We start from the raw sequence: 13,782 nt of genomic DNA on the forward strand, positions 1-13,782 counted from the left end.
TACAGATTGAATAACATTGGGGATAGGCTACAACCCTGTCTCACTCCCTTTTCAACGACTGCTTCCCTTTCATCACCACATTCAAGGCAATGGTCGAAATAATGAAAGTTTTCTTGTCAAGCGACTGTGGAGTGATCTGTCAAAAGACCTGCCTTTCTCCCCATACACTCTCCCCGAGTATCAATAACCAGTCTTGCCGTGGCCGTAAGAGTGTGCATTTGAGTGTCTGTATGGTTGTGTGTGTGAATGTGTGTACTTCAGCTAGAAAAAGAACTAGTGCTCGAAAACTAAAATAAATGTTGTTTTCTGTTATGTGTTTCTGTGCTCAACACATCAATTGCTATAGGTGAGTTGTTGCCTTTCCCTTATTTTGCCTAATGTTCTAGTTAGGAATTTCCATTACTGTTAAATGTATAAAAAACTACCATGGCTTTCGAGACTATTAGCTCCTCCCTCGCAGAGATAAAGGGAGTACATTGGGGCAGTCCACAGGATGAGAAAGACCCACTAGCTGTGAGAGTCTTTAACACTTCGTACAATTAAATGAAACAACAAATTTACTGTTACAATATTTTGTCTTCTGGTAAGTGTTACACATATTGTACTGTGTCTAACTGGCGACAACAAGTTTACATGCTACATCATTTATATTTAAGAGATAGCTAATGAATTCTGAGTGAAGGAAATGGTATACAACATACTGTAATGTCAAGTACATAAATAAATTAGGTTATATACAGATCTTTTCTGAAATGAGTAGCTGAACACACTGGGGGAAAAAACTTGGAGGTATTTGAAGAGACAGTCAACTTGGATAACAAAATATTTATTGCAGAAGTACACAGGTTAAAAAAACACAACTTTAAACAAAGTTCTTAAAATGTGCAATATTTGTAAAATACAGTCAATAAGAAAATGATACATCCCAGCTGTACAAAAGATTTATATAAAATACTGGTGGCATTATCACAGCCAAACATTTGATATTGCTTCACAGTATCACACAGAAAGAGTGATTGCTTTATTTAGAACTGGATACTCTTCCTATGATTTCATTCAATAGGAATTATATGATGGAGGGAATGTGTACAGAGAGAGAGAGAGAGAGATGTAACTTTTAATGCATATGGAGATAGTTCTGCATCAAGAAAGATTTTAAGACCACAACACAAAATAAATGGCACTTACATAATTTCACACATACGCACGCACGCACGCACGCACACACACACACACACACACACACACACACACACACACACACACACACACTTGATATAATACAGCATCTTATTAAACAGTGGTCTGTTTTAAAGGGTTCACACATATAAAACAATATTTTTATAGATAAACTACTGACATGTGTCTCTGCATGTCCACAAAAGAATTATGGGATAAGAATAAACCTGAAGAAGGGAAAACAGGGCTGCATATGTGGCCTCATCTATAGCTGCTGAAACTTTGGTTTCAAAGTACTTCTTACTTTACACAACCTTATCACTTAATGGAAAAAGTAAATTTCTTATTGCACATAAACTTCTCTTATAAAGTGCAAAACAGAGATATTTTACTGTACCTCCTTCTCTCTCCGAGTCTGTTCGGATGGTAATTATTTTTGAACTACTATTATATAAATTACAAGCACATTATGTCACTCAAAATTTAATTCTTTTTGTCCACTGAGCAATATTTGTAATTCAGATTTACACACAAATATTATCGAAAAAGTAATTTAATTTCATTTGCATGTATATCAAAAATATTTCACAATTGAAACCACATGGTAAGGCCACAGTTGGAAAGATATTATTCTAATAGAAAATTATGTAAATACAGCCAACAAAATTTTGAGGAAAAGGTAACTAACAGCTACAACCATGTTACAGATAATATTATCAACAGGAAATATGTTTCACTGATATGTTGATCTAAAAAAAGAGTACAATAAGAAATGACTAGATATAACAAACATTGAAGAGTGTATTTCTTTTTCTGCCTGGATTTTATCTGTGTTACACATCATTCTGGTCCAGGCTCCTGAACAACATAGGTGGAAAAAACCGTAAAATCAAGAAAAACAGCTGTCATACTTCCAAAATAATTCCAGAATTCTCCTTTTTAGTAAGCTGATTTCTTCTACAGAATGAGGCATGCCTTTGACTGGAAAATAAGAAGTTACCAGTTAGTGAGGTACACATTCCACAGTACATCATGTACCACAATGAGAAATGTAATAATGCTACAAATGCACCCCCCTCCCCTCCACAGATACTTACGGAAGTAGGCCTAAATAGATTCATGTGGTGACCATACACATTAATTTCTGCTTAAAAAAATGTATGTGTCATGGTTATCAATAAAAACTGTTTTTAAACTGAGGTGACAAAAGTCACGGGATAGTGAGATGCACATACAGAAATGGCAGTAGTTATAACTTACACAAAATATAAAAGGGCTGAGCACTGGCGGAGCTGTCATTTGTACCTTGGTTATTCATGTGAAAAGGTTTCTGACGTGGTTATAGCTGCATGATAGGAATTAACAGACTTCGAATGTGGAATGGTAGTTGGAGATAGACGCATGCAACATTCCATTTCAGAAATCATTAGGGATTTTAATCTTTTGAGATCCACAGTCTCCAGAGCATGCTGAGGATACCATATTTCAGGAATTACCTCTCGCCACAGACAACAAAGTGGCCAACAGCCTGCACACAACAACTGAGAGCAGCAGCTTTAGTGTGGAGTTGGCAGTGCTAACAGACAAGCATCACTGCATGAAATAACAGTAGAAACCAATGTGGGATGTATGATGTATGTATCCGTTAGGACAGTGTGGCAAAATTTGACGTTCATGTTCCCAAACAGTGATGGAATTTTGATGGATAACAATGCGTCATGTCAGCAGACCACAATCATTCATGATTGGTATAAAGAACATTCTGGATAATTTGAGCAAATGGTTTGACCACCAAGATTGCCCAACAGGAATCCCATCAAATAGAAATGATGGATGGTTATAGAGGCAGCATGGGTCAATATTGCTACAGGGGACTTCCATCAACTTGTTGAGTCCATGCCACATAAAGTTCCTGTACTATTCTGGGCAAAGGGGGGTCTGACACAATATTACAAGGTATCCAATGACTTTTGTCACCTAATTGTATATGATAATGGAAAATCCTAATTGGAAGACAAATGTGAGATGACACCTTCACTTACTCCATTGTCCAAAATATCATATCATTATTACAAGATGGCTTCACAAGTACAATTAATTTTGACACATTGTGTGATCAATTTTTAGCAGCACAATCAATTCTTTCTGAGCATGCAGAACCTTAAATGGATGATAATAATAAGAGTACTTTTCACTTTGGTATGTTGTTGCCATTGTGATACTTAGTCTGAAGAATGGTTTGATGTAGCTTCTACGTTAATCTATTCTCTGCAAGCTTCTTCATCTTTGAATACCCTCTGCAACCTAGATTGATTTGAAGTTGCTTACTGTATGCATGTTTTGCTCTCCTTCTACAAAGCAGACCACAACACATTTCCTTCCTGTACTAAACTGACCTCCCTCTGATGCCTCAGGATATTTATCAACTAATCCCTTCATTTAGTTAAGTTGTGGCATATATTTCATTTTTTAGCCCCATGTGACCCAGTACCTCCTAATTAGCTGAATGGTCTACCCATCTAACTGTCAGCATTCTTGTGTAGCAGTTCATTTCAAAAATTTCTACTCTTTTTTTTGTCTGAGATAAATTTTTGTATAAGGGTACACTCAGACAAATACCTTCACAAAAGACTTCCTAAAACTTAAATCTAATGTTAACAAATTCCTATTTTTGAGAAATGATTTTCTTGCTATAGGTAACCTATATTTAATATCCTGTCTACTTTGGCAATCACCAGTTGTCTTGCTGTCAAAATAGCAAAACTAATCTACTGCTTTTAGTGCCTTATTTCCTGACCTAATTTCCTTGGCATCAGCTGATTTAATTTCAGTACATTCCATTATCTTTATTTCACTTTTGTTGATGCTCATCATATAACCTCTTTTGAAGACACTATCCATTCCATTCAACTGCTCTACATGTTCTTTGCTGTCCCTGAAAAAATTACAATGTCATTGGCAAACTTCAAAGGTTTTATTTCTTCTCCCTGAACTTTTAACTACCTTTCCAAAGCTTCTCGTTGGTTTCTTTTACTGCTTGCTCAATGAACAGGTTGAAGAACATCATCAATAGGTGCAACCATGTCACACTCCCTTCTCAACCATTGCTTTCCTCTCATGCCACTAGACTCTTATAACTGTAGTCTGGTTTCTGTACAACTTTTAATAGCCTTCACTCCCTGTATTTTACCCCTGCTAACTTCAGAATTTCAGAGAGTATTCCAGTCAACATAGTCAAAAGCATTCTCTAAGTCTACAAATGCTATAAACATAGGTTTCCTTTCTCTATCTTATAAGATAAGTTCTAGGGTCAATACTGCCTCACGTGTACCCACATTTCTCCATACCAAAAACTGATCTTCCCGGAGCTCTACTTCTAACAGTTTTTCCATTCTTCTGTACATAATTCGAGTCAATATTTTGCAACCTTGACTTATTAAACTGATGGTGTGGTAGTATTTACACTAGTCAGCATCTGCTGTCTTTGGGATTGGAATTATTAGATTCTTCTTGAAGTCTGCCTGTCTCATGCATCTTGTGCCCCAGATGGAATAGTTTTGACATGCCTGGGTCTCCCAAGGACCTCAGTAATTCTGAAAGAATCTCATTTACACCAGGGGCCTTGTTTCGACTTCCAGTCTCTGTCAAATTCTTCTCACAGTATTATATCTCCCAGCTCATTTTCATTATCCATGTATAACCCTTCTATGTATTCCTTCCACTTCTCAGCTTCCCCTTCTTTGCTCAGTAACCGCTTGCAATCTGAGCTCTTGATATTCATACAGCTGCCTCTTTTTATTTCCAAATGTCTCTCTAACTTTACTACAGGTGACATCTATCTTTTCCTTTGTTACACATGCTTTTGCAACCTTTTATTTGTCCTGTAGCCATTCCTGCTCACTACTTTGTACTTTCTTGACAGATTTTTTAGATGTCTGTAATACCTCTCACCTGTTTCACTAGCTGCATCTATATATTTTTTTTTCTTTTGTCAATTAAATCCTGTGTTTCTAAGTATTTCTATTAGGGCCAATCTTTTTATCTATTGGGTTCTCCATTCGTTTTCTACTGCATTCCTTTCCCCTGTTTCAGTCAAATATTGCCTAACACTCCTCCTGAAACTCTCAACATTTTGTTCTTGCAGTTTATCTGAGTCACATCTCCTTAATTTTCTACCTTTTCACAATTTCTTCAATATTAAGCTGCGGTTCATAACAAATAAATTATGGTCAGAGTCAACATTTGCCCCCACATATGTCTTATAGATTAAAATCTGATTTTGAAATCTCTGTCTTACCATTAAATAATCAATCTGAATCCTTTCAGTGACTCAAGGTCTCTTCCTTGTATACAACCTTCTTACATGATTTTTAAACCAAGTGTTAGCAAAAATTATTAATATCTATGCACCATTCTACCAGGCAGCTTCCTGTTTCATTCCTTTTCCCCAGTCCATGTTCTCCTACTACTTTTCCTTCTCTTCCCTTACCTACCACTGAATTTCAATCTTCCATCATAATTACATCTTTGTCTCCCTTAACTATCTGAATACTTCTTTTAATCTCATCATAGATTCTTTCCATCTCTTCATCATCTGGAATTAGCTGGTACATAAAATTGTACTACTATGGCGGGTATTACCTTTGTATATATAGCTTACGTACATTATTATTTTCATATTTATTATTAGATTCACTCCTACATTACACCTGCTTGATTTTATATTTATAACCCTGTACTCCCCTGATCAGAAGTCTTATTCTTTCCGCCACTGCACTACTGCACTTCAATCCCCCCCCCCCCCCATTCTTCTTGAGGCACCTAACATTCCATGTTCTGACTTGTAAAACGCCAGATTTGTTTTTTCTCCTGATAACATCCTCCCAAATAGTCCTCGCCTGGAGAATCAATTGGGAGACTATTAGACCTCCAGAATTTTTGCCTGAGAAGATGCCATCATTATTTCTGTACAGTAGAGCTACATGCCCACAGAAAAATAACAGTTGTGGTTTCCCCATGCTTTTGGCCATTCACAGTACCAACACACAAGGCCATTTTGGCTAATGTTACAGTGTCAAATTAGTTAATTATGCAGGATGTTGCCCTTCGTCAGGAACCATAGGTTAGTCCGGGTGCTCCAGAGATGTCTCTCCATTGTGGTTGCAGCAGGGTAAGGCTACCTTTATCAGTGACACTTGCAAGCCACCCCATCTCAGAAAGGACCATGGTTTGGGGAGGGGGGGGGGGGGGGGGGGGTTGATGCTACTGCTTAAATTTCTGTTTGTGTCATTTCCATGAAATACAGATTTAGGGATAAGACATTACTTGATTGATATTTTAAAAGTTTTTCTAGTCAATATTTTCAGTTTTTCCATGAAACAGATTTTGGGATAACTCATTACTTAATCGATATTTTAAAAGCTTCTTTAGTCAGTATTTTCAGTTCATCTGCTAACGAATTATGTTCACTCATCATCACAATAATTTTCTGTCAATGCATCTTCTGTTGACTGTGTGAAAAGCTGATTTGTGCCTGGTTTCGTTATTATGAATCAAGAAGTTCCTAGTAGCTATTTCCATATTTCCTTCTACTAACATTATGGTCTGATAGAAAACATAGTAAACAAAGTCAGAATATTAAAGCTCATGAATCGATTTCTATGGGATGTGCCTAGATGCTCCTTTGTTACAATCCTCGTTGCTCTCTTCTGCTAAATAGAAACCATTTTCAGCAAAGTTTGGCAGATACTGGCCGGCAGTACTACTCTGTATGACAGAGTAGGATATACTAAGCCACAATACATATTTCTTGTGGTTTCAGCATTTTGGCAAGGAGTTGATGAATACAGAGTGGATGTTATTGTATTACACACATGAACAATTTTATGTTTCCTTGAGAGCTGTTACCTGTGCACAGACTCAAAAATGTAATTACCAGAAATGTTGTTATGACAATACCACAGGAGTTTCCCTATATGATGCACCTTATTAAATATGAAATACTCTGGTTTATCCTGGATCAGGTATTAAACTATATCCCTGAAATGAGCCTGCACTTTCTATCTATGAAGTTCTCCACCTCTATATTCAGACTTACTGTACTAGTGCATGCCCAATCTATCATTAGCGTACTTTATAATGAGGGGGCTATTATCCTACAGCATGTGGAATATCATTGATGTAACGTACATTATTTTAATTTTATTTATTATGTACATGTATCATATGTGTGGACAAGTTGCTTACATGTGGAAAGAGTAGAAACATAGAATATACTTGTCAATACATAGACTATCTGTGCTGATGAGTACAATAATGCCGTCTTAATTCTGTTAGAGATGTCAAAAGACTTGTAAGATCAGCTGAATGGAATGGATAGTGTCTTGAAAAGAGGTTATAGAATGAATACCCGCAAAAGTATAATACTAATGGAGAGTAGTAAAATTTAATTTATATGATGCTAGAGAAATAAAATCAGGAAATGAGACTTTAAAAGTAGTGGATGAGTTTTGCTACTTGGGCAGCAATGAAACTGACTGATGATGGATGAACTAGAGAGGATATAAAGAGCAGTCAGACAATAGCAGGAAAAGTGTTTCTGAAAAAGAGAAAAACACTGCCAGAGAAAGTTAGTATACCTGGAACGACAAAGTCAATTTTGATCCAATGACAGTATATGCCACCTGGGGAATAGTAGATGTGCTGATAACGTTTTCAATGTTGTCCACCAACAGATAGTTTAGAGGCATAGCTATCAGAGCGCCACATGAGTCTAAACTATAATAGGGAATGAACACATCTAGAAGACTCATTGTGGAGTACACACGTAAAGGAAGCAGGAAACCATGCCACAGAGGCCCACTCGTGCTTCCTACAGTGAAATGAGTGAGTCTGGAAGGGCTCAAATAGTGGCCTGATGAGTGACAGGATGGTCATTTCCAAGAATTGTCACTCAAGTTGGACATGTTGTGTCAGTTGTGCAACGATGCTGGTATCAGTGGTCATGTGAACTTTCTCACACCTGTAGATAGGTTCTGGACATCCATGCAGCACAGATGTCCACCAGGATCATTGTAGTGTAAGAGAAGCATTGGCAGATTATACAGTTATCACAGCACAGATTAAAGGGCTTGTGAGCCCAGATGTATCAACACAAACTGTTGCAAACCAGTTATTGGTAGTGCGGCTATGGGCACGCACACATCTAGCTCATCTTCCACTCACGCCACAGCATCGACGTGCACAGCTTGACTGGTCGAGGATCACTTGGAAGATGGAACTGTGCACAGTAATCTTCAGCAACGAAAGCAGATCCTGCCTGCATGCAAGTGATGGTCATTTGCGTGTACAATGTAGACCTCGTGAGCGCTATCTCATAGAGTGAATTCGTCCAAGACGCACTGTTCCTACCCTCAGGCCTTAGGGTCTGGGGTGCGATAAGCTACAGATCTTGTGTTTTTTGCCAGAGCTCAGTGCATGCAGAATGTTGTTAGGGTCTTTTTTTGCAGTTCTTGCAACAGAAAAGTGAATGCTGGCCATAAACTCCCTGTGAAAAATCAACATTTGAAAATCAACATACTCTGCAAGATGTGCAGGAACTTCCCTGGCCAGCAAGATCTCTGGACTTGTTTCCAATCGAGCATGTGTGGAATACGATGGGACAAAAAGTGATTCAGGCAACAACTCTTACAGAACTACGTGAACAGGTCAAGCAGGCATGTATCTCAGGACAGTATTTGCCATCTGTATGATTGAATGGATACTACAGTCAGCACCTGCATTGTCACCTGTGGACGCTACACCAAGTACTAATATGGGAGTTTCGGCATTGCTCGGTACCTGGTACCTCAAAACGGCTTGTGTTATTGATCTGTAAATGCAATCATTTCACGTACTCCATATGCACTGGCACAACAATAAATCTTTACTGGATTGGAAAACTTTAAAAGGGTGTACTAATTTTTTTCTGGCAGTGACTTTTATGTCTATGTACATTACTAAATTAAAGTTCCCCACCATGTTTTTTTGTATAAGGCTAATCTCAGAAACTAGTGCAGAAATTTTGATAAGATTTTCACTAATAGAGAGACCGATTCACGAGGAAGGTTTGTACATAGAATTTATTATTATAGAAATGATGAATGTGTAATATACACTATGTCATCAAAAGTATCTGGACACCTGGCTGAAAATGTCTTACAAGCTTGTGGCACCCACCACGCCTTGATGATACCTTCCACTCTTGCAAGCATATGTTCAATCAGGTGCTGGAAGGTTTCTTGGGGACTGGCAGCCCATTCTTCACAGAGTGCTGCACTAAGGAGAGGTATCGATGTCGGTCAGTGAAGCCTGGCACCAAGTCGGCGTTCCAAAACATCCCAAAGGTGTTCTGTGGGATTCAGGTTAGGACTCTGTGCAGGCCAGTCTATTATAGGGATATTATTGTCGTATAACCACTTCGACACAGGCTGTGCATTATGAATAGGTGCTCGATCATGTTGAAAGATGCAATCGCCATCCCCAAATTGCTCTTCAACAGTGGGATGCAAGAAGGTGCTTAAAACATCAGTGTAGGCCTGTGCTGTGATAGTGCCATGCAAAACAACAAGGAGTGCAAGCCCCCTCCATGAAAAACAGGACCACACCATAACACTACCTCCGAATTTTACTGTTGGCACTATACACACTGGAAGATGACGTTCACCCAGGCATTCGCCATACCCAAACTCTGCCATCGGATCGCCACATTGTGTACCATGATTTGTCACTCCACACAACATTTTTCCACTATTCAATCGTCCAATGTTTACGCTCCTTACACCAAGTGAGGTGTTGTTTGGCGTTTACCGGCACGATGTATGGGTTATGAGCACACGCTCGACCATGAAATCCACGTTTTCCCACCTCCCGCCTAACTGTCGTAGTACTCGCAGTGGATCCTGATGCAGTTTGGAAATTCTGTGTGATGGGCTGGATAGATGTCTGCCAATTATACGTTACAAAACTTTTAAACTGTTGGCAGTCTCTGTCAGTCAACAGATGAGCTTGGCCTGTACGCTTTTGTGCTGTGTGTGTGTCCCTTCACATTTCCACTTCACTATCATATCAGAAACAGTGGACCTAGGTGTGTTTAGGAGTGTGAAAATTTTGTGTACAAATGTATGACACAAGTGACACCCAATCACCTGACCACGTTCCATGTCCACGAGTTCCGCAGAGTGCCCCATACTGCTCTTTCATGATGTCTAATGACTACTGAGGTCGCTGATATGGAGTACCTGGCAGTAGATTGCAGCACAATGAGCCTAATATGAAAAATGTATGTTTTTGGGGGCATCCAGATACTTTTGATCACATAGTGTATGTATTGTTATCTGTTTCATATCTAATAGGCATTTGGAGTGACATCTCGTGGCAGTGATGGGAGTTATGATCTGATCAGCTAGAGATCAGGCAACATCTGGCAAGAACAGCAATAAACAGCTGCTGTATCACAAAAGAGCAGCAATGTGTGACCAGAATCTGTACATAATTTCAATTAAGGACCCGCCATGTTTTTCTGTTTGTACATGAAAGTTCATCTTAGAAACTGCTTTAGGGATTTTGATATGTCTTTCACTACTAGATGGACTGATTGATGAGGAAGGTTTGTGTACATAATTTATTATTGCTATGGCAGACGCTAATCTAGCAGTAGATACTTTATGCTACCTATGGGAAGCTGGGGAAAGTCACTAGTTTAGTACATATTTAAGTGTGTGTAAGTTCTTTTCTGAAAGTACTTGTCTGGAGTATGGCCTTATAAAGAAGTGAAACATGAAGCAGTGCAAGAAAGGGAATAGAAGATTTTGAAATGTGATGCTTCAGAAGAATGCTAAAGATTATATTGACAGGTAGAAAAACTAATGAAGGGGTAATGAATCAGACTGGGGAAAAAAGACCTTGAGTAGAAGGGACAGAGTTATACGACACTTCTGAATGGGTAAAAACTGTAGAGAGAGACCAAGGCTTGACTAAAACAAGCAGGTTCAGGCCGATGCACGTCGCAATCATTATGAAGAGATTAGCAGTGGAAAAATTGGCATGGAGAGCTACAAACGAAACCAGTCACTGAAGTGAAGACCACAACAACATCCACAAGTAAAACAATACAGTAGTATTAGTAAGCTTTACAAGCATTGAAATGTTGTGCACTATTTTTCCTTTAGCATGTTAAATTAATATCTATGTTGCTGCAGTAGATTTTAAAGATAGGTGACGTAGTAACAACTTAAAGATTGCATAAAATAAGGAAATGATCAAAAGGCCAATTCGCCGTGCAACATGAGAATTTCACATAAAAGTTTTAGTTTGCATACGTTAAAAAATTCTTGTATACATTAAAATAGAGTGCCACACAAATGTTCTTTAAATTATTTTGAAGCAAGGAGATGTTACTTATGTACTTTTGATATTATTATACAGTGGACTGTTATAGTATAATGAAAAGGATAGTTTCCAGAATGAGATTTTCACTCTGCAGCGGAGTGTGTGCTGATATGAAACTTTCTGGCAGATTAAAACTGTGTGCCGGACCGAGACTCGAACTCAGGACCTTTGCCTTTTGCGGGCAAGTGCTCTACTAACTGAGTTACCCAAGCACGACTCATGCCCCATCCTTACAGCTACACTTCTGCCAATACCTCTTGTCCTACCTTCCAAACTTAACAGAAGCTCTCCTGCAAACCTTGCAGAACTAGCACTCCTGAAAGAAAGGATACTGCAGAAACATGGCTTAGCCACAGCCTGGGAATGTTTCCAGAATGAGATTTTCACTCTGCACCGGAGAGTGCGCTGATATGAAACTTCCTGGCAGATTAAAACTGTGTGCTGAACCGAGACTTGAACTCGGGACCTAGTTCTGCAAGATTTGCAGGAGAGCTTCTGTTAAGTTTGGAAGGTAGGAGACGAGGTACTGCATTGGTGGAACAGAGGGCTATGTAGTGCTGGAATGGGAACAGGGAAGGGGCTAGACGGGTGACAGTTAGGTGATTGTTGGACTAGACATGTCCTAGTTTTTATTGTGTGTATAAGATGAACTGAATCAAGTGATGCTGAGGAAATTAGCTTAGGAAATGAGACACTAAAAGCAGTATATGAATTTGGACAGTAAAATAACTGATGATGTTGGAAGTAGAGAAGATATAAAATGTACACTGGCAATGCCAAGAAAATTGTGTCTGAAGAAGAAAAAATCAAACAATGGAAACTTCAGGTTGGGATATCAACAATATAAGGAAAATGTTAGATTACTACTCACTGTAAAGAAGACCTGCTGAGTTGCAGACAGGCAAACTGAAAAGACTGTTACACATTTAGCTTTCAGCCAAAGCCTCGTTCAGAAAAGCAAACACACACACACACACACACACACACACACACACACACACACACACACATTCATTCACACAAGCAAGCACATCTCACGTACACCTGACAAATGTCTCTGATTCGAGCTGCCAGAGGTGGCAGTCATGTGTGCATGGGTAGAGAAGGCAATAGCCCACCCTATGTTGTTCCAATTTCAAGTGAGTACAGGCCTTATTTGCACCCACAAATTCATACCTAGGAACATAAATGCAAATTTGGGGCAAGTAATTGCTTCTATGGCCAAACAGTTGGCCAGTTCATTCCTTGAGATACCCCTCTGACCTAGGCTCCAGAGACTAAGGTCAAAGAGAAGGTTACGAATATCAGATATCACAGGATGATCAAAGACTTGGAGATTGCTTACCAAGTCACTGGAAATTGAAGTTCCTGACCAGTAGGAGTTGTAAAAGCATATCATGTCCTATTCATGGTTTTAGATGCATCAATTTATATGATGGTAGCACCCTGATACTCTTGAAGAACTGAAAAGAAAATATGCTGAAAGGTCATAAGGGTAATGGTAACTTTAGGACACTGGAACAGATAGGTTCTAATTGGTGGCCCGAGTGCCAACCAAGATGGCGGGGGTTGTGGGATGCTGGAAAATACGGGGAGTATATCTTAAGTTAGGCAGAGTGCTGCAAGGTTTATTCTAATTTGTGATCTAACCTGAGGATGTGTTTCAAGAGGTTGACACCACGTGCGTGCAAAAAAAGTGGTAAGTTGGCTGATGAGGAAATTGTCAGATGGTAACTGCATAAGTGAGCAACAGCTGGTACTGTTGGAGCTGAAAGGGAGCTGGAGCTTCAGCAAGGAGACTGTCTACAGGACTAGTCCAGATGATGTAGCCAGTCAAATGTCAAGACAATGAGCTGGGTACAACAATTTTAAAGCTTAAGGTGGCACCGAGCCATAAACCTCGCAACCTGAGACCAGTGCCTGGTAAATAGAGAGAAGAGTAGCATGATCTGCACCCCAAGAGGTGTTGGTAAGGAAGCAAGAGAGTTTTAAGCTTTTGCAAGAATTTAGTCTTTAGTTGATGAACATGCAGTAGCCACGTCAGCTGATTATCAAAGAGGATGACAAAAAATGGGATTGTGCAACAATGTCTAAGAGCTGGTATTGAAGTAGAGTTCTGGGTCAGGATGGATATAAATGCTTGACTCACATTTTGGCAAGTGACAACTGGAAACC

The 13,782-nt window shown here is 39.1% G+C and overlaps 1 protein-coding gene across 1 annotated transcript in view; it reads right to left on the reverse strand.

The window, feature by feature from the left end:
- Positions 1-860: 860 nt before the first annotated feature.
- The window catches only part of LOC124545274 (X-linked retinitis pigmentosa GTPase regulator-like), a 340,423-nt gene continuing 327,501 nt past the window's right edge, over positions 861-13,782 (reverse strand). Inside the window, exon 15 of the mRNA XM_047124156.1 lies at positions 861-2,160. Within this exon, the coding sequence (XP_046980112.1) occupies positions 2,137-2,160 (24 nt within the window). The 3' untranslated portion in view covers positions 861-2,136. The remainder of the gene's footprint in view (positions 2,161-13,782) is intronic.

The sequence above is a fragment of the Schistocerca americana genome, chromosome 8, assembly GCF_021461395.2.
Source record: "Schistocerca americana isolate TAMUIC-IGC-003095 chromosome 8, iqSchAmer2.1, whole genome shotgun sequence".
Taxonomy (NCBI): Eukaryota; Metazoa; Arthropoda; class Insecta; order Orthoptera; family Acrididae; genus Schistocerca; species Schistocerca americana.